This window comes from Hevea brasiliensis, chromosome 10, assembly GCF_030052815.1.
Source record: "Hevea brasiliensis isolate MT/VB/25A 57/8 chromosome 10, ASM3005281v1, whole genome shotgun sequence".
Lineage (NCBI taxonomy): Eukaryota > Viridiplantae > Streptophyta > Magnoliopsida > Malpighiales > Euphorbiaceae > Hevea > Hevea brasiliensis.
In genome coordinates this window covers 3,597,771-3,622,846 of record NC_079502.1, presented here as the reverse complement: position 1 = coordinate 3,622,846, position 25,076 = coordinate 3,597,771, and the positions used below count along the sequence as shown (strand labels likewise).

Here is a 25,076-nt window from a genome sequence, read left to right as displayed (position 1 = left end):
AATTTGGATTCTGATTCATGGCAAGATATCAAGGTCTGTTTGATTTCCTTACTACAACTTAGTTCTACTGCAAAATTGTGATTTCAGATTCAAGTCATGAAGTCAGTTAGGTGTCTTATTGGACTGTTATTGATCGTGCATGCTTGATGATGAAGATCATACGTGACAAGCTAGGGATGTCAGCATTTCTCAGGTCTTTTGTGGTCGTGGTGGTGAGTTGAATCAACTTTTAAGTATTATGATTTTGGAAAATAATTTATGTGTCTCAACCCTTTTAGTTTGAGAAGTTATGAAAGATAATTTGTGTAGCTCAACTTTTGTTCTATCTGCAGATCAAGAAACTTGATCACTCAGAGTTTCAAAATGCAATTCTGATGCATTAATTTGTCCCTTTTTGTTTTCTTAGCTGGTGAAGATTTTGAAATGATTGATCATTTATTCATTTTAATCCCCTTCCATTTAAATCATTGGTTGTTCAGGTTGGATTTATAATAATTTTTCACCCTGCTATCTACTTTTCATCGGTGAAGTTTGGATTGTGAATTACTTTCTAATCCAAAGACTATCATGGCTGAAGTATTATCCATTGACCATGCACTTTTTCGTGCATGCAAATTGGTGAACAACTGAACACATTATTCTTTGAAATAACTCTCACTTTACAGAATTCTATATTCTGAAATTGGAACTCATAAGTTGATTAACTTTAATTTCTTTGAATTTGCAATCGTATCTGTTTGTAAGAGGTTCAAGGACCAAGTTATTCTACTTGAAGAGCTCCAATGTTGGTTGCTGTACGAAAGTTTCAGTCTTCCTTTACGCATTTGACCACTTTGCATCTGCAGTTCCTTCAGCTACTTTTTTCTTTGTAACTTCACTTTGAAAAATCATTGTAAAACGGTTGTAATAATTTATTAAGTTCCTTCAACTACTTTTGAAAAAAAAAACCATTGTAATTATCTATTAAGGCAGAGGCAGGTGTAGCGGTTGTAAAACGGCTGTCATGGACCTACAACAACAGTTTTGACACCTATAGCAATCCAATTTCTCAAGGCCTCATTTAAGCTCCCGTCCTTTCTTCTTTCTTTCTTTCTTTCTCTTTCTGCGTCGCTGCTGCCTATCTCACTTCTTCTTCTTCTTCTTCTTCTTCTTCTTCTTCTTCTTCTTCTTCTTCTTCGTTTTTTTTATCCTTCTTATTCTTTATCTTTCTTCTTTATCTCTAGACTTCTTGCTGCCATGAAAGGATCATGTAAAAAATATTGAAATAGATATTAGGAACCCCATTTTAGTGAATTAGGGTGCATAGCCAAGCATTTTGGTAAGCACTCTCTTCATCTGAGCTCTCTCACTAGGCATATCCAACTTCATGGATGTGTGTTGGACAAATATTCCATGTGATATCCAGTGTCGTGTCATATAGACATGGTTATGTCAGGGCAAAATGGCGAGTCCAAGTACCAGGGTGGCTTAGCATAACAGCAGTAGTCAATGAAGCAACTTGACAAGAGAGTAAGCATTTGAGCAGTACAAAATATTCATCAATGTGTACATGGATATCTAAAAGCAACATAAAAGGTAATCAGTGATAACTTGTAAGGATTTTATCATGCCTACTCAAAGAAACATTTAAATGGAGAAGAAAAATTATACAATGAAATTCGTTTATGTATAACAATTTCATTATAACTATTGTTGGCCAAATGTCTAATTTTCAATAACTTGATGCGTGTCTACATAATATAACATTGTTAAGATTCAGATATCACATTTTCAAGCATGAAGTGTGAGCATACTGATTCAAGTTGCAGAATACAGATCAACCACATGATTTATTCCTCCATTGCACCTCCATCTTCAATGGCTTCCAACATTTCTTTCAAAGAAGCAATCTTCGTCATTAGGACCTCTGCAACTGCAATTTTGATAGGATTAGGACATCAAAATTTTCAGGGTAACAGCAACAATATGGAAGCAAGCAACTAGCTTTTGCTCATTCTTCTATATAGAATAACCTAAAAATGGAAGCAAGCAACAGAGTTGAATGAACCATAATTAACTATAAATAAATAAACAAATAAATTACTTTTTCTATATGATGTTTATAGTTAAATGGCCAAGAATTAAATTTTATTTTACATGCTAAGTGCTTTTCATATTAATTTTATATTTATTCACACTTTGCATGCACAATAGATTTTTGTTTTTTGTTTTTTTTTTTCTTCCTCTCGTTTACCATTTTCTTTTTTAGGAGATTTTCATTTATCACTTTGCTCTTCTTGAATAAGGACAAGTTTCTCAATGTAACAAGTTATAATTATTGATCAATTGAATTTTGCAATTGAGAATTATGATCTAGTGATTAGAGTATTGATTGAGCATGTAAAACAGTTCAATAGCAAATTCTATCATGAGGAGAAGAAAAAAGAGAGAGCAGCTAACAAAAGGTTGAATCTCAATCTGGTGAAGTCTCTCTCTTTAATCAGCAAATATAGGGGAATAAGAAGCCTCTTGGTTTCTGAAATTAGCTTACTCAATCCACATTGTGCCTCATTGTGCCTTTGAATTGACCTTCCAGTTCAGAATCAATAACAAGGATGGAGGAACTAAAGGAACGCACATTTATGTTTTCTATAACTAAAAGTCTCAGCTGCAGGCATCTGTAGTTTTCTTTCTTCTTCTTCTTCTTCTTCTTCTTCTTCTCTTTTAGACTGAGCTTGGTGGTATTTTGCAGCACACTTCACAATTGGTGGATGAAGAATAAAAATGCGGAAAAAATTATATTCTAAATATGCTATCAAGTTTTTCTAATTGCATAATCATATAAACACTCATCATCAAGAATGCAAAACTTGTATTCCTACTGCAGTAGAAACTGAAATGTATGTCTAGCATAAGATCTTGTAGGATTACTTACTCTCTTTTTTCTAGTAACTTGTACGCTAATTCCCTTCCCTCTTCTTTTTTTTTTTTTTGGCTCCCACAGAATGAGATGCAAAGAAATTTGAAGAACAACTCCTTTTGTAACCTTTTCCTTTTCAGTTTCTTTGCACTTTTGTCATTCAAATCTTAAAATAATAATAATATCCCAATTCAATTGAAATTCTTGATATCTAATCATACTAATTAAATTTAAAGTTCATTCTGGATTTAGAACATATAAAAAATATTCTCATTTTCTTTGTTAAGTGTTTTTTCTTATTTTCTTAACAATGTTTAATTTTCACAATTTCTTTTCATTTTTGAGATATATTTTCAAAAAAGAAAAAATATGTTACCTGGAAAAACATTATTATAGGCACTTTAGTCTCCCTTCCATGTTATATCAAGTAAAAGTGCAAAAAAGGATAGGATTAAATTTTATCCTGGTACAAAGTACAAAAATCTTTAATTAAGAACCACTTCTTTTAGTGATCTCCAAGCAAATCAAAGGAAGCCATAGCTTCACCCTCATTTCAGACTAGTACATGTGCATTTGTGCAAAATCACTACTGGGTTGTCCTCATTGCCATCCATAAATAGCATCAATATATCAATAAGCTAACAAAGCTCATTTTATCAACCCATGCATATGATTAGCCTTGGAGTCACAGATCACTTAGGCATGAACTTCTTTGGATATAGCCCATTTTCTTTGCATTCCTCACCTGCGTCTTGGGAAGAAAATATTCTCATAATGAAAATCCTACTGACGCATGATCCTGATGGTCGTCACCTAGATTCTGAGCTACTACTTTGTGCAATGGTGAATGTTATGTGTTACACTGCTACATCAGAAGTACAAGTAGCTCTCATGATTGCTAATATATTTTTACTCTGAATTTATATATCTATACATATGTTTTTGTATAGATTGATTCTATATGCTTGCAGTAGCCCCATAGAATCTGGTTGCTGCAATCTGTTGTACTAGCTATGTTAATTAATTCATACAAGTAAAGCATACTTGAATATGAATTTGAAAAGCATATTTGAATATGAATTTGAAGTTCAATTTTCGGGTTAGCAACTTCCATATTGATGCCATTGCAGAGAATGATATAAGCAACATTGAAGTAATTGGAACAGAAAAATCACTAAGACAGATCATCTGTAAAATTTCACATGAGGTAATTCTTCATTCAACTTCACTCTCCTGCATGCAAGTACACAAACATTTTAAGTATTTTCTGTGATCACAGATGCTTTTCAAAAACGCTGGAAAGGGGGATCTGCACACGAGGACTATGGTCTTGTTCGATTTGCTGGGAAATTACAGATGGGATGCCAAAGTAGCATTAATATTTGCAGCATTTGCAACAAGCTATGGTGAATTTTGGCTGATAATGCAGCTATACCCTGGCAGTATCAATTGCAATGCTTAAACAGGTACCCAATGATAAGCATGTTAAAGCCTAGGTTTAAGGCATTAAGCAAGTTGGTCAAGACAATGGTGCATTTGACAAATTAAGCAAGTTGGTCAAGACAATGGTGCATGTGACAAAGTGCATTATCAAGTTTGAAGACCTGCCACTTAGTCATGTAAAGCTTGACGATGAAGCAATGGCAATTGCAAAGTCTTATATCTACATAGCTTCTTACTGGGTCACAAGAAGCACATTGGCTTGCTCTTCCCAAATCAGAGACTTGATAGCCAGGAAGCCTAAGCAAGTGCATGTTCCTTCCCTTCAATCATCATATATATATGTACCTTTTCAATTCATTATTTCTATCAAGATACTGGACATTCAACGCATATTACTTATCTAACCAACAGATCTAGCAGAATGCATTAGCCAAACTCATATAGCTTTCTTGCTTTTCTTTTTTGAGATGAAAACTTGTTTAAGTGTTTAATTTTGTATTATAATTAATTAGACCTACATGTGATAATAATGAAATTACCTAAGTTTGATAATAATAAGACTTATAAACAGTACAAGATAGCAAAGAAAGAGCCAAAAAAGGTGATTAGTTAAGTAAGAGCGCAGACCTTTAAAAGTTATATGAAAAACTTAGAACTAAAGAAAGAGAGAAATATATTTATAAATTAACAAGGAGGAAAGAAAAGAAATGTCAAGATCTCAATCAAGTTAGGTGCATTAAGGATAAAGAAGGAAAAATGTTGGTGAAAGATGAGAGCATTAAAGAAAGATGGAGAAATTATTTTGATGATCTCTTTAATAATAGTCAAAGTGGTAACAGCGTGAATATAGAATATAAAGTAATAGAAAAGAATGTGAATTACACTAAAAGTATTAGATCTTTAGAAATAAAGGAAGCACCTAAGAGAATGAAAATGGATAAAGTCTGCAGAATCGATGGAGTACCAATTGAAGCGTAGAAGTATTTGGGAGATGTGGGAGTGGCATGGTTAACTAAATTGTTTAATAAGATTCTAAACTCAAAAATGTTGGTGAAAGATGAGAGCATTAAAGAAAGATGGAGAAATTATTTTGATGATCTCTTTAATAATAGTCAAAGTGGTAACAGCGTGAATATAGAATATAGAGTAATAGAAAAGAATGTGAATTACACTAAAAGTATTAGATCTTTAGAAATAAAGGAAGCACCTAAGAGAATGAAAGTGGATAAAGTCTGCAGAATCGATGGAGTACCAATTGAAGCGTAGAAGTATTTGGGAGATGTGGGAGTGGCATGGTTAACTAAATTGTTTAATAAGATTCTAAACTCAAAGAAAATACCTGTTGAATGGAGGAAGAGTATTTTAGTTCCTATTTTTAAAAATAAATGAGGCATACAAAATTGCTCAAACTATAGGAGAATTAAACTCATGAGCCATACTATAAAGTTGTAGGAGAGAGTTGTGGAACATCGATTACGTCATGACACTTCTATCTCTCCCAATCAATTTAGCTTCATGTCCGGTCGTTCAACTATAGAAGCGATCTTTCTCATTAAAAGTTTGATGGAGAAATACAGAGATGTGAAAAAAGATCTACATAGCGCTTTTATAGATTTAGAGAAGGCTTATGATAGTATTCTAAGAGATATCTCATGGAGAGTGTTAGAACAAAAGAGAGCATCTATTAGATACATACAAGTATTAAAAGATATGTATGAAGGAGTAACTACTATTGTGTGCACAGTGGAAGGGGACACAAGAGATTTTCCTATATCAGTTGTATTACACCAAGGTTCAGCTGTGAGCCCTTATCCTTTTGCATTAGTTCTAGATGAATTGACAAAACATATACAAGAGAGTATCCCTTGGTGCATGATATTTGCAGATGATATAATTCTGATAAATGAGACGCGAGAAGGAGTCAATAGAAAACTAGAGCTTTGGAGAAGTATTCTGGAATTAAAGGGCTTTAAGTTAAGTTGAACAAAAATAGAATGCATGTATTGCTTGTTCAGTGAAGGCCGAACTGATGATAGGGAAGGAGTTAGTTTAGTGGGAGTGATATTACCCCAAAGTAATCACTTTAAATATCTCGGCTCAATCCTTCAAGTAGATGGGGGATGTGAGGAGGATGTTAATCATAGGATTAAAGTTGGATGGTTGAAGTGGAAATGTGCCACAGAAGTTTTATATGATCGCAAGATTCCCAATAAGTTGAAAGGAAAATTTTATCATATAGCCATACGACAGGCCATGTTATATAATAATGAGTGTTGGGCAATGAAAGAGCCGTATGTGTCTAAGATGAGAGTTACAGATATGAGAATATTAAGGTCGACAAGTAGCCATACTAGACTAGATAAAGTCTGTTATGAGAGTATTAGAGAAAATGTAGGAGCGGTGCCAATTAAGAATAAGTTGAGAGAAGGGAGATTGAGGCGGTTTGGTCATGTGAAGCGTCGATATACGGAGGCTCCAGTTAGACAAGTAGAGCACATTGGGTTTAAAGGATAGAAAGAAAAAAAAAGGGGTAGATCTAAACTAATTTAGAGGAGAGTAGTATAACATAACTTAGAAGCATTACACATTTTCGAGGATTTAACTCAAAATCGTTTAGAGTAGAGAAAGAGAATTCATATAGCCAAACCCAATAAATTTTTGGGATAAAAGCTTAATTGAGTTGAGTTAAATTAATTAAACCTCTATGAAACTTTTTGACAGATAGCTGTTAATAATCAATACATTTTCTCTTCAAAACTTCAAATCTAGCAGTACTTGCATTATGGCAACTCTAAGTCTGGTATATAGGTTGAGTGGCATGTACAGTTGCTTCAGTAGGCAAGTTGATTCGTGTCATCATCAAATAGGTTATTGTTCTGATTCTTCAGGGTTGTTCTGTTTGTAAATGTAGCATAGCCTGTAGTATTTTAACACCCCATCTTTTGCATAACTTGCAAAGTCAAAATTATATCAGAAGTTGTTAAACCTTTTGCAGGAGGTCCATGCTGACAACCAAGAGGTCCTTGGCATGTTATTGTGTCTGAAAGATGAATTACCACTTAAGAATTCTTCTACACAAGAAAAGGTCTTTACTCTTTTATTTATAGTATATTCATCTAACAATCCCACATCCATATGCCTGTTATTGTCACACCTTACCCCTCTGTAGGGCATAACATAATCCTGTAGTATACCTAATGAATTACCGACTCCGTCTACCGATAACCCATTAAATACACTACAAGGGATTTTAAAACAATTTTCTTACTTTTTGAAAGTGGTGAGCATTTCTAGCAGGCATTAAAAACATTTAATTGAAGTTTAAAAGTTATGTAAAATTTTTGTCCACTTTTATTTTTTCACAAATTTTGAAATAATTTCGGCAGAGTGCCGACTGTAATTGAGAAAAATAAAAAAATTTTCACCTGTATAAAACACTTCCAATTTATGCACTTCACTAAAATCAATCACCATCATAGCTCAATTCATCACAATTTTTCTCAAACTCCACAATTCAAGTCAATTTTCAACTCAAATATCTTCAAAAATAATACTAAATAATTTTATTCATATTCCATTAAAAAAAATTAATTTACATTCATCAATATAAATTTACAGCAGAAAATTCAAAAATAATATTATTACAGTTTCTGTACAAACTACTCAAGATCAATTTACAATGTACATACAGTCATTTATATCAAAATAAATATATACAATAAGGGTATAATGTAATACTCGATAAAAGATCCAAAGGTAGTACTATGATCCTCAGCAGCTCACTTGGCTGATTTACTAGTCTCTCTACCTGCGATAGCAATAAAAAGTCATCGCTGAGTACAATAACTCAGTGGTGCACAACATACTAAAAATACTCCTTTATGCATAATTAAATCACAAATATCCAATTATAATGATGAAGTCAGTAAATAGATACAAAACACAATTTTAAATTTTCATCAAAGCATTTTTGTTTCAGAAGGCACAAAACAAACTTTATAAAAACACACAGTCATATCATGCCATCAATATAGTGTTCATCTCAATAGCCAGAGGCTTATGAGGCATATCAAGGCTAGCTAGCTCAAACTATGGGTACCCATTCAAATTTCTTTCTCTACTAGCACACACCTCAACACTTCAGCCAGAGAGGAAATTCAAAACTATTTCCTCTCATTAGTCATGCTAGTGAGGCATTCAGATATATGGTCATAACATTGTGGTTTCAAAACTATCTTAACAATTTTCTAAACATTTATTTACAATTCATCACATACCACTAAATTTTCTAACAATTTAAGTCAAAAGTATATTATTCCATTAAATCATAATTTTTAATACAAATAAGTCACAATTTATTCATTCAAAACAATTTGCCAAAGAAAATTTATAGAAAAATTCTATGTTGTGCACAAACTTTGTGCGAGTCACCTCTAGGCCTTGACTCGATGTTTCCTTTCCTTTCTCCGTATTCTTCTCAACTGAAATATATAATTTGCAGTGTTTCAGTATCACAACTTATAATAAATCCAATAAATAAATTTATGTCTACTTAATTCTAATATTAATATGCTTAAAATCATGTTCTTAAAAATTTGCATTTCAGGGGTTACTATTTATGACACTATTCAAGTCAAAATGTTGACTTTCTCATATTTAATAGGTATGTGAATTCTAATTACACCCACATACCACATTTTGGGTGCCTAATTTGTTGGTTTTGGTTGCCCCTGCAATTTTTAGGTCTCCTATTGACAATTTCAAATTTTCAGTTTTTGTACCTTATATTGCACTATTCCATTGGCCTGGTTACTGTGAAAACTTGGCTAAGTGTCCTTCATTAAAGTTGTTCCTTATTGTCTTATCTTTAATTTCCTTTTTGAATCACTCCATTTGGAATTTTGTAGTCCAAGATATGGCCATTTGAATAAGGCTAGCCGGATAGGTTTAATCCAGATTTTCTGGGCACCTAATTAGTTCTGAGAGTTTTAGACCACTAACTTTGGATGACAATTTCACTTGGTTATTAGCAGAATTTGGGTTGGTTTTCTTCACAAAAGATGTAGTGCTATGTCATACCTTTCCAATGCCACAAAAATCAGGTCATTTGGACCTGCCTAAACCAAGTTATGGCCAAATGAACAAACACTGTTTATTTGGTCATTTTTGTATAGTGGCAGTGCACATTATTCGGATTTGACCTAATTGTTCACTATGTTAATGTCATTTTCTGGGCATGGTTTCTGAATGAAAAATGTGTCATTATGTGTCTATTTTCATTCTCAATTGGCCTCACACCAATTGGGTTGGTAAAATTTCAGTTTTGGTCCCTCAAAAGGACCTAGGTCAAGCTACCAGAATAGAAACCCTAACCAATCCGAATTGCAATTCAATTCTACCAATTCCAACACATCACAAATGGTCTCAATTGACCATTTCTAACCTCAATTAAGGTCATTTGCATCATTTAACCATTTTTTCTAATTTTTCCCCCAATTTCAAGAACTCAATAACTCTAATTTACACAATTCATTCAATTAATGAAATTAAAGTACATAATCAACATTTATACACTTAATTCAACTTCTCTAACACTTTAATTCCATCAAATTCAAGCAATTTCTATCCTCCTATATGCTGGCCGAAATTCACAAGAATCTCACACACTTGATTTGTTTCAATTATTTGTTAATTCCAAGTGTAACTTAACTACTTAAAATAAATTCGAAGAGAGAATGAAGAAAGAACACTAACCTCAATTCTTTGATTTACAATCCACCAATTCTTTCACTTTCTCATTTCTTTTTCTCCCTCAATTTTCTTTCTAGTTGCTATAACAAGGTTTAAGTAGAAAATTTGGGGGATTTATGGTTTATTTAGGGGTTTAGAAAGCTTGAAATCAAGCTTTAATGGAAGAAAAAAATAACAAGAGAGAGAGAATGAGAATGGGTGCCAACCATGGGGATGAAGAAAATGAGAAATTTGTTTTTCAATTTTGTTTTTTATTCCTTTTATTTGACTTAGTCATTTTTAATTAATTAAATTTCATTTTTGATGTCATGGGTGATGTAATTTGGATGATGTCATTATTCATTTTCTTTTCTTTTTTCTTTTTACTTTATTTTTCCATTCTTCTTTAATTTAATTCTATATTCCGAAATTTTCATTTCTCCGATTTTATTGGACAGTTAGGTCAGAAGTCACCTCTAGGGGTGAATTGACCAAATTGTCATTAATCGGTTTGATCCGGTTTGCAAATAATTTGATATTTCTTCCGGAATCCTGACCTAATTATTTGACCAACTTATCAACTCTTTATTGTGATTTTCTCTTTTCCACTAGGTTCGCAATAGTCCTTAGGACCGCGGCGTCACATTTTTTCGGTTCAGAATTAAGGTTACGATGGCCTTCGCAGTCACTTCCTGGTAAGGTCACCCATTGCTGTGACTCCCGGCTCATTTAACCTTTTATGTTCTGTTTTTCTTATTTATACTTAACTATCTAACAATTACTAATTATTTATATTCAGGGCTTATCTAGGTGTCTTAGATGTGGTTCTAATACTCTTAATTGTCCGCATCGACACCGATCACCGGAACAGTGAAATATACCAGGCTATGCATATAAGGGTGTTACAGTTATGCTTTTGGCTAATCAAGGTGTATTGTCTAAATACAACAAAATTAATTTCTTGAAGTGAAAATTGAGGAAAAGGAAGAAAGTTTTCCTGAATTTGATATCCTACTTGTCCTTCAACTGAACATTACTATGTCTGCATTAAGGGCCCTTTACCATTCATTTGGTTTGCTGACAGCTAGGTGTGTCTCAACTGAAAGACAAGGTAGTTGTACTTTTGGTCTCAAAGAGCTCCTTCCACTAGAGGGATTATTTCTGCTGGTTCATCAAACATATGATCATCCTCCCTACAATAAAGTAGAGGAAAGTTATGAACTTGTATTGGTTCCAATTTCATTTTCTGATAAATGGTCCTACGATGAAGCAGAAAGATTCAACCTTTTATCGAACTCATTGCCATGGTACTCAATCCGGCGACCTTGGTCACTCAACTCTGCAGTGGTGAACTACATAAAACAATTATGGAACTTTAAAGATGACCCTCTTATGGTGGTGTTGAATTCACAAGGAATGGTTACAAATTCAAATGCAATTGATATGATACTGATCTGGGGTGCCAAAGCATTTTCATTCTCATCGTCAAGAGAAAAACAGCTCTGGGAAGAAAGAGAGTTGGACTCTGCAACTTTTGGTTGATGAAATTGATCCCCTTTTAACTAGATGGGTATGATGCTAATTAAGCATATTTCATTGTTGCATATTAAGCAATAATTTTACCTTGCTCTAAAGCATTTAATTACAGGTCTTGTACTTGTTACTTTTGATTGGTTTCAAGTAGAAGGCAGAAACATTTGCATTTATGGAAGTGACAACCCAGACTGGATCAGAGAATTCAATGCTAAAATGAAAGAAATTAGAAGTGTTGGTGTACAGATTGAAATGGTTTATGTTGGCAGTAGGCATCTGAGTGAACGTGTGAGACACATTTTAGCTACAATCAATGAAGAAATGCACAGTAGTTTGTTCTCTTTCACGAAATGCATTTCTTTTGGCTTCGGTAGGAGAGTATGAGAAGATCAATATTTCGGCCACAACAATCAATCAGCTCAGATCATATTCAGGAAGCAGTGTCTGCTCTGCTAGATAGTACTGATGAGGGATGGGCAGTAATAGGGAAAGGAAATACAACAGATATTGTAAAGCTTCAAGGAACAAAGACAATGGAATGCTTGAATAAGTTTTCAGGATGGGAAGAAAATGTCATAAAGTTAGGATTTTTGGGTGCTCTCAGAAGTGCCCTTGAAGAAGCAGCTCCTCTCCCAGGGCCTTGCAACAATTCTAATATTGTTCCTTATAATTATCAGTTGAAGAAATTGTAGTGTGCAGCAAGGGTAAGCGTCCAATGGAGAAGTATGTTGTATATGAATGAAATGAGATCAATTAGGAAACGTCTACTATGTTGCCTTAATTTGAATGTCGTTTTCAGATGATTTACTAATTGCTGAGCAATCATAAACAAACTAGTGATGGTTATAAGCATTGGTAAAACCCGCTGTGTCTCCCTGCATATCAAGTTTTTTTGATTAAGCTAAATTATTAGTTCGTCTTCCTTTCTATTCTGTTATTTTTCATCTTTTAACTTGATTATTGAGGAGTGAACTCCACTTGAAGCTCTGAATCCACTGCCTTGCTATATGTTGGCTCCTGCTGGGAGTTTGGGATTCAGTGTTTGAGATATGCACAACATGCACACAGCACGCAGGAGAGGTAACAAATTTGAATCCCAATCAACTCAATTAAAAAGAAGAAAAAAACATTCAAAACTGGGAATGCAAGAAAATGTACCAGGAGACAGGTAACACAGTGAAAATACATAGAAAGGAATACACTGTGCTGTTTAATACTGGAGATCAATCTATGCTTCGGAAACATGAACATCTTCCACTTCAATAGGAAGAGTTCACCAGTATGAAGCAACAACAAATCATTCAATCACAACATAATTTCAACCAAAAAAATTGGCACAATCCCAACAATCGCTACGCTTTATTAAACAAAACGCAGCAGCTATAATGTACTAAATTACATACTCAGATAAGATGGAATTGAAATTTATTTACGCTTCCGTTGACGCGTACTTCTGGATTAGCAAAGCCATTGAAGAACGCAACGCCTATCGAAAGCGATAAAATCAAAACACAAACAGTGTAAATTGATCTCAAAAGACTCAAAAAAATACAACAAAAATTAGAAATTGATAATAACAAACAAAAAAAAGAATTGTTCAACACAGAATTCAGAGCTGGGGTATTGGTTAGGTAGGGCGGCGGCGAGGCAGATGAGAAGAAAGGACTGGTTTGGAACGCTCCAGTTCCATACGGGAGCCAGAGCTTGCCTAAAAATGGCTACCCACTCGGCAGCAAAGAAGAAGAAGAGATGAATATTTGGGAACCTAGGGCGGAGCAGTAGAGGAGAATAAATGGAGAAGATTGGGCGGGCATTTGAAGATCTGGTGTGGCGGCAGCAGAGCAGAATATAAGGGGAGAAGCTAGGGTTTGTGATGGGAGTATATACCATGGATGGTTGAGATCATTTGTTAAAGATGGACGGTTATGATTTTATCGTTAAAAAAAAATACAAACCCTTTTAACTTAAATAAATTGTTGTTAATTTAGTTAAACCTTTTAAATTTTATGAATTTAATTTATCCTTTTTAATTCATGGTGATTATTTTTAGGATTAATAAATTTTTATTAATTTAATTAATTTATTTAAGTCTCAAGTTAAAAATTCACTTTTATAAAGTTTCAGTGATAAAAATTAAGCTTATTTGATTCAAATTTTTAATATTTTAACTCTAAAAATATTTATTAGATATTTAAATAGATCAATTAAATTAATAATAATTTATTTAACTCTACTACTAATTATCAAATATTTAAAATAAATCAATTAAATTGATAAAATTTTATTTGACTTTAGAAGTAATTATTAAGTATTTAAATGAACTAACTAAATTGATAATAATTTATTTATTTTTAAGAGTAATTATTAAAAATTTACAAAGTTTTTTTAAATAAGGTCCTACAAATGCTAGAAAAAATTATTAATTACTGATCCAAACAATACACATATACTTATTTTATCTTTAATTTAAATTTATTTCAATTCATTTTGGTTTTACCAAAATTTTTTTTAAATTAAATTAAATTAAATAAATAATTTTTTTAAATATTTAAAACCGAATTAAAAAAGATTTTTAAAATAATCAAATAAAATTTCTAAATTAAATCATCTCAATCATTTTTTTTTAAAATTGAATTTCGCTCATCCTATTTTTTGCGGAAAATAACGGAAATGCAATTTTCAATTTGACATTAATGCCCTTCTTTCATATAAGCCCAATAATTTGATGTCGGGCTTACTATGTGCATAGAGGTGGCCCGGTTTAACATTCGGATTAGATCTACAGTGCCCAAAATGTAATGGAATCGAACCGTTGCTCAAAATCAAGTAGTATACCCACTGCTATTAAACCTGACCCATCCGGCAAAAAAACTAAATGAATAGGTCACAAATTCAATCACCAAGTTAATAATTCAACAAGTAAATCATAAAAATTTTAATTAAATATTATTAATTTAAAATAACTTATGAGGTAACTAATGTTCACATCATTCAAAATAAAATTGGAGAAAATTATTATTTAATCTTTGAATTTTAATGAAGTTGATTATTTAATTTATTTTAAAAATTACAATATTTAATAATTTATTTTAAGTTTATTAAATTATTTGATTCTTTTATTAATTTTTCTATTAGTTAATAAATTTTAATAATACTAATCAAATTATTATTTATTCATTCTATTTTATTAAAATTAATTACTTAATTTTATATTTTAAAAAATATATTAATTATTACTTATAATTTGATTCTATTAACTCTTTAATGCTTTCAGTTATTTTTTCTTTTATATCCAAATTGTCCAAATCTTTTTGCCATTATTTCTCTTTTACCCTCCCATATTTTTCTCTTCCTATATTTTTTTTTTCCATTTACACTCACATTCTTCTCTTCTTATTTTCTCTCTATTTTCATCTTTTGATAAAAATGATACAAGTTGTCTGCGTGTAAAGGTTAGTTAGTTTCCTCAAATTTCTAACTAATTAAGACGATAATCTAGGAAAATTATTTTTCAATAGAAAAATTACAAAAATAATATTTAAGAAATTAAATGAAAATACTTGAATAATTTTAAAAAAATAAATTCAAATTTAGTCTATATATAGAAAATTTTAATTTTCTGTAAAGGATGTGTTTTTTAAAATGTTTCAAAACAGAAGGATCAATTAATTAATTTTATTAAATAGAAAAATTAAATAGTAATTTAACTGATGACTAATAGAAAATTTAATGGAAGGATTAAAGAGTTTAACAAAAGTAAAATATAAAAATTAAATAGTATATTTTTTAAAATAAATAATTAATTTTATTAAAATAAAAAAATTAAATAATAATTTTCTCATAAATTAAAATCATTTAAATAGCAATACAAACTAAATTAAACAACAGTTCAAATATCAAAACCAAAGTTAAGTTGAAGTATTAACATCCACCATATTTTGACAACATGTTTGATTCTAAAAAATCAACAAATTAATTAGTACAATTGAAAGGCCATAAGTTGCAGCAGCTCATAAGTCTAATTGAAACTGGGAGAAGAGCTAAGTGAAAGGTAACCTTTTTTTCTTTAATTATATATATATATTGGTCCAATAATAAGGCATGAATCATTTTAATTACATTTTTAGGCAAGTGACAAGATGTAATTAACACTAGCAAGTGTATTAGTAGTGTTGAAGTAATATAATGATGAAAAAGAGTATCAAAATTGTTTAGTGAAATTAAATTATTATTTGTAATATAATTAACAGTACAAGAATCAAATTTGTTATTTATAATTAAATTAACACTACTTTAATATTATTTGAAAAATTGAATATTAAATTTAGTAAAATTAAAAAAATAATAATAAAAATAAAAGCAACAAATAAATCAATGAAAGAAACTTGTTATTATGAAAAAATGTTAGGGCAAAGATCTCTCCTTCTTCTATATATAAAAATCAAATACAAGTTTTGTTTCATAAGATGGTAAGATTCAATATGATCAATTGTTATTTTCAAATTAAATATTCATCAAAACTAAAGATCTCTATTCGAGTAACTAATAATCTAAATGTATAAAGTACTGAAATTACTTGCACTTAATTCACCTCATTTGATTGTGAATTAAACCGATCAAACATACTATTTCCAAGGTCCTTATTTGGATTGCCTAGTCCAAATGTAATATGCAGTATTTTTTCTAAAAATCAATTATGCAATCAATTGAGAAATAAGTCCTAACTTCTTCATTCAAGCCTTGTTACAACCATCAATCAATCAATAACACAAAACATTAAATGCAATATTGCATAATTTCATAAAAATAAAAGGCTAAATATATATATATGGACACTTGAATTACATTTTTACATAATAGATACTTGAATTGTCACACTTTATCCCTCTGTAAGGTATAACATGATCCCGTAGTATACCTAATGAATTACTGACTCCGTCTACCAATTATCTAACAAATACACTACAAAGGATTTTAAAATAATTTTCTTATTTTTTGAAAGTGGTGAGCATTTCTAGCAGGCATTAAAAATATTTAATTAAAGTTTAAAAGTTATGTAAAATTTTTGTCCACTTTTATTTTTCCATAATTTTTGAAAAATTTCAGTAGAGTACCGGTTATAATTAAGAAAAACAAAAAATTTTTACCTGTAGAAAACACTTCCAATATAACACTTCAACCAATCTCAACCACCATTAAAACTCAAGTCAATATAATTTTCCCCAACCTCCACAATTTAAATCAATTTCTAACTCAAATATTTCAGAAATAATACTAAATAGTTTTCATTCACATTCCATTCAAGAAACATTAATTTACATTCATCAGTCTAAATTACATCAGAAAATCCAAAATAACATTATTACAAAATCTGTACAACTGCTCATGACCAATTTACAAATGTACATACAGTCAATTACATCAAAATAAACATGTACAATCAGAGTATAAAATTATACCCAACAAAAGGTCCAGAGGTAGCTCTGAAATCCTCAGCAGCTCACTCTGCTGCTCTACTAGTCTCTCTATCTGCGACAGCAATAAACAGCCATCGCTGAGCACTATGACTCAGTGGTGCACAACATACTAACATAATGTCACGACCCAACCTATAAAGCCCCCGAGGCCCGTAGTAAGCCTAACTGTTCATTAACCCAACTCTAAGGCCCATTTGGGCCCAAATTCAAGAAACCAAACGGATAGAGTCCGGCCATAAAATGGACTTTCCAACGGGGAGTTTTCGACTCACCCGACCTGTAAACACAATAAATACTCAATTGGGGAGCTCAGCTCACCCTCCACATACTCATCAAAGATAAAATAAATGGGAGCTCACTCCTCATCCAATACATCAAACATTCATAGAATATTAAGTTTACAGTCCAAAATAATAATTTAGGTTACCAAATCAAATAAATATTTCTAACACATGAAATTCTAAGATTTAACTTATACAAACATTAGTAATCGACGGAGAAAGCGAGTTAACCTCAAAAATATCCTCCAAATTTTTGAACAGAGTGAGCGAGTAAAATATCAATTTTAACCATAATCTCTATAACTATCTAAAACTAATGCACCTGTAGAGTGAAATGCAACATCAACAACATTTTCACATCATAACATCAAAAGGTAATTTGGAGCACTCACGCACCTGTATCATCAATCATAATATATGGGGTGATCCCTATCGACTCTCTTAAATCCAACAAGAACTCACTTCCACTTAATAACCAAATCGAGGGTCCCAAATAAGAACTCAAGCCGTGACTACCCCTCGAAGGATCGGGTCCCGAAGAACTCAGCCGTGACTAATAGTCCACACCACATCACACGCACACCAACGCACGCTGCTCCAAATTACCACAACAACATTCATGGCACGTTATATGAATGCAACATAAGTCGTGCCTAGAGTTTAACTATATAATATATGCATATAAGTGATGCATGGGCATAACATATAATAATATCGAAATTACAATTAAAATTAATATTTTACTCGAAGAAGGGACAATTTTATTACAATCATTTAATAAATTTAACTCAATACAAACAAAGAAAAAGACCAATACGTCTAAGTCGAAATCCATCTCCCTATACCTAGGACCTACCCAAAAAATGGCTCAAAACACACTTCTATATTTACAATCCATATATCCACAACTCAATCATATCACACCCCATCAAATCAATCATCCATCACAAGATGTAATATTTCAATTTAGTCCTTATAATTGACCATTTTTGCAAAAACAAATAAGCTCTAAAAATTCTAAAACTTTGGCAATATTACTAAACTATTGCAAAAGAATCATAATTTTCTAAGCTACCACGAATATTTTATGGATTTTTAATCCTATTTAAGCACTAGAAAATTACGAAAAAGCAAGGTTCGTTTTACCTTTGCCGATGCCCGACAATGGTGGGGTAGCCAAAACCTCGATCCAGAGACTTTTCCAGAGGAAATTCAAATTGAGGATACCTACACGAAGCCCAATAATAATATATAAAAAATCAGGGGTGTTACACATAAAATCTTATGCATAAATCAAATCACGTTTATTCAAATATGGTACTGAAAATGAAAACAAATACAAATACAATTGATAATTTTAGTCAAAACAGTCTCATTTCGGAAGTCCCAAAACAGATTTTATAAAAATACACAGTTATATCATGCCATCAGCACAATGTTCATCTCAATAGCCGGAGGATTATGAGGAATCTCAAGGCTAGCTAGCTCAAACTATGGGTACCCATTCAATTTCTTCCTCTATTGGCACACACCTCAACATTTCAGCCAGAGAGGGAATTCAAAATTCAAAATTAATTCCTTCCACTAGGCATGCTAGTGAGGCATTCAGATATATAGTTATGACACTGTGGTTTCAAAACTATCTTAACATTTTACTAAACATTTATTGACAATTCAAACACATATAATTAAATTTCTAACAATTTAAGTCAAAAGCATAATATTCATTTCATTCACAAATTTGCAATAAAAATAAATCACAATTTATTTATCAAAATAAATTGTCAAAAGAATTTACAGAAAAATTTTATATTGTGCACAAACTTTATGTGAGTCGCCTCTAGGCCTTGACTCGATGTCTTGGGTTCTTTCCCGTTATTCTTTTCAATTGAAACACATAATTTTACAGCATTTCAATATCATAACGTATAATAAGTTCAATCAGAAATTCACAATTACTCATGTCTAGCTCAAATATGTTTAATTTAACGTTCTTTGAATTTTGCATTTCGGTTTACTATTTATGATACTATTTAAGTCAAATTATTGACTTTCTTATGCTTAATAGGTATGAGAATTTTAATTTCACCCACATACCACATTTTAGTTGCTTAATTTGTTGATTTTGGTTGCCCCTTTAATTTTTAGGTCTTCTAGGCACAATTTCAAATTTTCAGTTTTGATGTCCTGTATTGCATTGTTCCATTGATCATGTTGCGGTGGGAATTTGGCTAAGTATTCTTCATAGAAGTTGTTCCTTATTGTCTTAGCTTTAATCCCCCTTTTGAATCACTTCATTCGGAGTTTTGTAGCCCAAGATATGACAATTTGAACATAGCTGGCCAGATTGCTCTAACCCAGATTTCTGGGCACCTAATTTGGTTCTAGCAGTTTTGGACCACTAATTTTAAGTGGCAAAATGACTGGGTTATGGGAAAAATTTGAGTTAGTGTTCTTCATGAAAGTTGTAGTGATATGTCATACCTTTCCAATGCCACAAAAATCAGGTCATTTGGACTTGTATAGCCCAAGTTATGGTCAAATGAACAAACACTATTTATTTGGTTATTTTGGTACAGTGGCAGTGCACTACACTCGGGTTTGACCTAATTATTCACTATGCTAATGTCATTTTCTAGGCATGATTCCTCAATGAAAAATGTGTCATTATGTGTCTATTTTCATTCCCAATTTGCCTCACACCAATTGGGTTGGTAAATTTTCAGTTTTAATCTCTGAAAGGGACCTTGGTCAAGCTGCCAGAATAATGGCTCTAACCAATCCAAATTGCACTTGGTTTCTACCAATTCAAACATGCCACAAATGGTCCCAATTGACCATTTCTCACTTCAATTAGGGTCATTTGCACCAATTGACCATTTTTCAAAATTTCCTCCCAATTTTCAAGAGGTTAAGAACCCTAATTACAAAATTTTGAAATCTAATGAAATTAAAGTGTATATTCATTATCTACATGCTTAATTCAACCTAATTAACCATTCAAGTTCATCAAAATCTTGCAAATCAAGTCCCCCCTATAGCTGGCAAAAATTTCTATTTGGTCCTTCCATGATAGTTTTTGTTTGAATTTAAGTTCAATTCTAGGTTAACTTAACTAAGAACATGAAAATTTAACAAAAGATGTTAAGTTTAAGTACTAACCTTTGTTTGATCTCTATTTCTTCAATTTCTTCCTTTTTCTTTCTTTCTTTCCTTCCTCAATCTTCTTCTCAAGTGAAGATAACAAGCTTTAATCAAAGAGATTTGGGGAATTTATGGGTAATTTAGGGGTTTAAGAGCTTGATTTCATGCTTTAATAGAGGTTTTTGGTGAGAGAACAAATGGGAGAGAGAGAGCTACGGAAATTTGGAGAAGAAGAAGAAAAAAATTTTGTCTTTTTAATTTTGTTTTTTTCTCCATTTATGCCATAATTGACTTAGTAAAAAATTTGGGTAAAATAATTTTAATTTTGACATCATTCATGATGTCACCTAATGATGTAATAATCCATTTCTTTTCCCTTTTTCTTTTTCTTTAATTTTTTCCATAGTTATTTAATTTAATTCTCGATTCCGAAATTTTCATTTTTTTGATTTTATTGGACAGTTAGGTCAGGAGTAAGCTCTAGGGGTGAATTGACCAATTTGTCCCTCGTCGGTCTGATTCGGTTTGTAAGTAATTCAAGATTTCTTCCGGATTCCTGACCTAATTATTTGACCTGTTTAACAATTCTTTTATGTGATTTTTCTCTTTTCCACTGTGTTCGCAGTAGTCCATAGGATCGCGGCGTCACATTTTTCGATTCAAAATTCGGGTTAAAACTGACCTCACAATCACTTCCCGGGAAGATCACCCATCACTGTGACTCTCGGCTCATTTAACCTTTTATGTTTTGTTTTCTTATTTATACTTAACTATCTAGTAATCACCGATTGTTTGCATCAGGGCTTATCTAGGTGTCTTAGATGTGGTTCTAATTCCCTTAATTGTCCGGACCGACACCGGTCACCGAAATAGTGAAATATACCAGGCTATGCATATAGGGGTGTTACATGAACTATTTTTCTTTCTATCTCACACCTCAACACACTCTCTCTCTCTATATATATATGACCCTGAAAGTGAGGTACACGCATATTTGAGTTGTGAAATGTATACCAAATGAACAATAAATATTTGAACTAGTACCATTATATGTGGGAAACAACTTTGAATAAAAAAAAGGCTTTGGCACCATTATCTCTCTCTATTTTACTCTATGTTTATCATTATGTATAAATTGGAATTTCATGAAGGTATGCGTTTTGCTTATGGAAGAAAATAAATATCGGGTTCTTTGATTTGTCTAGTGGAGGACAATAGGTATGTGTTTGAGGCCAATACCATCCCGAGAATGGAGATCTTGGTGCTCTCTGCTTTTTAGTGGAGAATGAATCATATAACTCCATTATCATTTCTTCATTTTATTACAAGAAGGCTGTTCAAAATTTCTCCAAACTTATAAACACAGTTCTGTCTATCATCACAGACAATATATGCAGCATCTTTTCCATCCCTTGCAACCTATTCACTTATAATAATTGATAAACCAATTTTATATAAGTATTTTAGAGTAGTTTTGCATCTATTTTGCCCTTTTTAGTTTAGTAATTTTATGCTTTTAGTACTTATTTTAGTTAATTTATTAATTTTAGTTTTATTATTTTGATTTTTGAAATTTTAATATTTTTGATAGGTTTTAATAAGGTTTAAAGGCAAAAAGGTCCATATAGAAAAAATTCAAAGTGATTTGGAAGCTTAAAGTAGTGTAGAAAATGAAGAAAATTTATCTAAGGAAGAAGACCAGCCGAGATTTTCAAAGGGTTTAACATGCCCCGTGTTGAAGGTCATGTAAAGATATGAGTCAGCCAGCAGGAATCCACATGAGGCATGTAGATTCAACATTGGGTCGTGTAAACAGAGATTTTGGAACAAAACATGCCGAAAGTTTCAGGGTCTTCAACATGCTCTGTGTAGCTAGTCATGCAGAATCTAAAGGCTCCTCCTTTGAATTAACATGAGGCATGTGGAAAATAACTTAAATCAATATGAGGCATGTGATATGGTGCTAGCAGATTTGCTGACATGGAAAAATTTTCTCTTTTCACACCTTTTACACCTTTTATCTTTATCCCTTTAGAGACTATTTTTAGGGCAAAGTTTGAAGGGATATATAAGCATCATATTCTCATTTTTTACCATAGGGAGAAAGAGAGAGAAAAATCAAAAGAGGAAGGAAAGAAGGAATTATGCCATTTTTCTGGAGGAAGGACACCTACAGAGTGATGTTTTTCAGCTTCCATTTTCAGAGATTTGGATTCTCTTTTCTAGGTTCTTTTATTTTTAGTCTTATTTTCATGTTTTCTTACTTTATTTTATATTTACTACTTGTAAATGCAAGTATGAGTGAGTAGATACTTAGGATTTCAGAGTTGGGTGTAATGATTTAAGTTTTATTTGTGGATTTAGACTAGTTTTAGCCAGATTTTAATATATATAAGTTTTGATTTTTATCTTGTGTGCTTATTTACATACCCATTATTGGTACTCTTTGGGTTTTGTTCTTAATATTAGATTGAAGGATCGAAAGGTGAAAATCTATGATAGATAATCAAGATAATGAACTTAATCACCTAGTGTTAGAAATAAAACTAGTGGGTTAAGAGGAATTTCAAGTTGATTAAAGTGCTTAAAGGGTTTTGGATAATTAAATATCACATGAGAATGTGATTTAGTTTCCTTTAAAACACTCTTTAGTTTGCCTGAAAGAGAAATTAAAGGAAATCAGAATCAACTTCCTTCAAACTTGTATTTCCTTCAATCTTGGTTTGCCTATCCAAATCCCAATAAAATTTACTTCATGAACTTCAACTCTGGAATCAATTTTTACCATTATTAATTAAATTTTTAATTACTTGCTGAAATTTTAATAAATTAGTATAGTACTTAAAAATTTAATTGCTTATTTCATTATAATTTTCTTATTTTTTTCAATTTAATTTGTTGCATCTCTTACTCTATTTTTGGCACAAATTATTGATAGCCCAAATAATCGTGACTTTTATAGTTTGGTACTCAAACAACAAATCTCTATGGGACAATATCTTTTCTTTACTTCTTGAATGACCCGTATACTTGCGGAGTACGTATCAAGTTTTTGGTGCCATTGGCAGGGATTTGTTTTTGTTTGATATTAGACGATTGATTGTTTGGTTAATTTGGGCATTTTATTGTTTATTTTAATTTCTTTTCTTTTTCATTTTACTTTGAGATTTTCTTGTTTTGATTTTTCAGGTACATATCTTTTATATGAGAAGAACAAAAAGTGCATAAATTGATTTAATTTTTGATCCTGAGATTGAAAAGATAGCTAAAGCTTTGAGAGCAGAGTTTAAAAGAAGAAAAGCTGAACTCCGAATTCAAAGACAGCAAGAGCAACAAGTGATAGAAGCTATGACAAACAACAAAAACAGATCAATTAAGGATCATGCTTTTCCTAGCTATGAAGATTTTAAACCAAGTATTACAAGGCCTAGAGTGGAAGCGAATAATTTTGAGTTGAAGCCCTCACTTTTCCAAATGGTTCAACAATCACAATTTGGGAGAGGTCCTACTGAGAGTCCACATGTGCACCTTGCACATTTTCTTGAGATTAGTGACATGCTGAAGATATATGGAGTGTTAGATGATGCCATCCGGCTAAGATTATTTCCTTTTTCCTTGAAGGATTGTGTTAGGGAGTGGTTGCATTCATTACCTCCAGGTTCAATAACTACTTGGGATGAGTTGTCACAAGCTTTCTTGGCTCAATACTTTCCTCCTAGCAAGACTGCAAAATTGAGAAATGAATTAACTTCTTTCAGACCAAGGGATGATGAGAGTCTCTATGAAGCATGGGAGAGATATAAGGATCTTTAAAGGAGATGTCCACATCATGGAATCCCTAAATGGATGTTAGTTCAACATTTCTACAATGGTGTGTATCCAGCAATTAGAAGTATAATTGATGTATCTTTAGGAGGTAATCTTATGGAGAAGTCAGAAGATGAAGCTTATTCAGCATTGGATAAAATTGCTTACAATAATTATCAATGGAGCTGTGAAAGAAATGAAACAAAGAAGCCATCAACTGGTGTATATGAGTTAGATGCCATGAGTATGTTTAATGCCAAAATTGATGCTTTAACAAGAAAAATGGATAAGTTAAGCATGAAGGTTGATGCTTCAATTGGAGGATCTAGTCATGCAGAAGATGTTGGTGCAGGAAATATGCATTGTATCAATGATTTTCCTTCTTATGGGCAAGAGTTTGGAAATGAGCAAGTTTATTTTGTTAGAAATTATAATCAGAAACCAGTTGGTAATCCTTTGTTTGCTACATATAATCCAGCATGGAGAAATCGCCCTAACTTTTCTTGGGCAGGTCGACAAGGACAGCAGTAGCAGAATTATCAATAACCTCCTAATTTCTAGCAGCAGTAGTAGAATTTTTAGCAAAATAGAGTACCACCTGGATTTCCACCACAAAGGAATCAAAATGCACTTATTCCATAACCACCAGTTCAATCTTCAGACCAAGATTCAATTTTGAAGTCTATGATGGAGAATTTCTTAGCTGCTCAACAGAAACAAGGAGAAATGATTCAGCAATTAACTTCAAGGATAGATCAGCTT

At 32.0% G+C, this 25,076-nt stretch overlaps 1 protein-coding gene and 2 non-coding genes across 3 annotated transcripts; 1 reads left to right on the top strand and 2 right to left on the bottom strand.

Annotated features, from left to right (window-relative positions):
• Positions 1 to 3,562: 3,562 nt before the first annotated feature.
• On the top strand, positions 3,563 to 12,518 carry LOC110652808 (protein SIEVE ELEMENT OCCLUSION C). Its single transcript, XM_058128778.1, is given in 15 exon segments — positions 3,563 to 3,781; positions 3,987 to 4,106; positions 4,179 to 4,336; positions 4,338 to 4,376; positions 4,378 to 4,413; positions 4,449 to 4,649; positions 7,098 to 7,132; positions 7,135 to 7,209; positions 7,300 to 7,427; positions 11,157 to 11,202; positions 11,205 to 11,584; positions 11,586 to 11,649; positions 11,757 to 11,948; positions 11,951 to 12,274; positions 12,277 to 12,518. Coding segments are annotated over 15 exon segments (2,088 nt in total). The 3' UTR covers positions 12,348 to 12,518.
• Positions 12,519 to 12,755: 237 nt separating this feature from the next.
• On the bottom strand, positions 12,756 to 12,896 carry LOC131170165 (small nucleolar RNA snoR137). The gene has a single exon (XR_009141102.1). It is a non-coding gene; the product is annotated as a small nucleolar RNA snoR137 (small nucleolar RNA).
• Positions 12,897 to 24,236: 11,340 nt separating this feature from the next.
• On the bottom strand, positions 24,237 to 24,343 carry LOC131170184 (small nucleolar RNA R71). Its single transcript, XR_009141121.1, has one exon. It is a non-coding gene; the product is annotated as a small nucleolar RNA R71 (small nucleolar RNA).
• Positions 24,344 to 25,076: the final 733 nt, after the last annotated feature.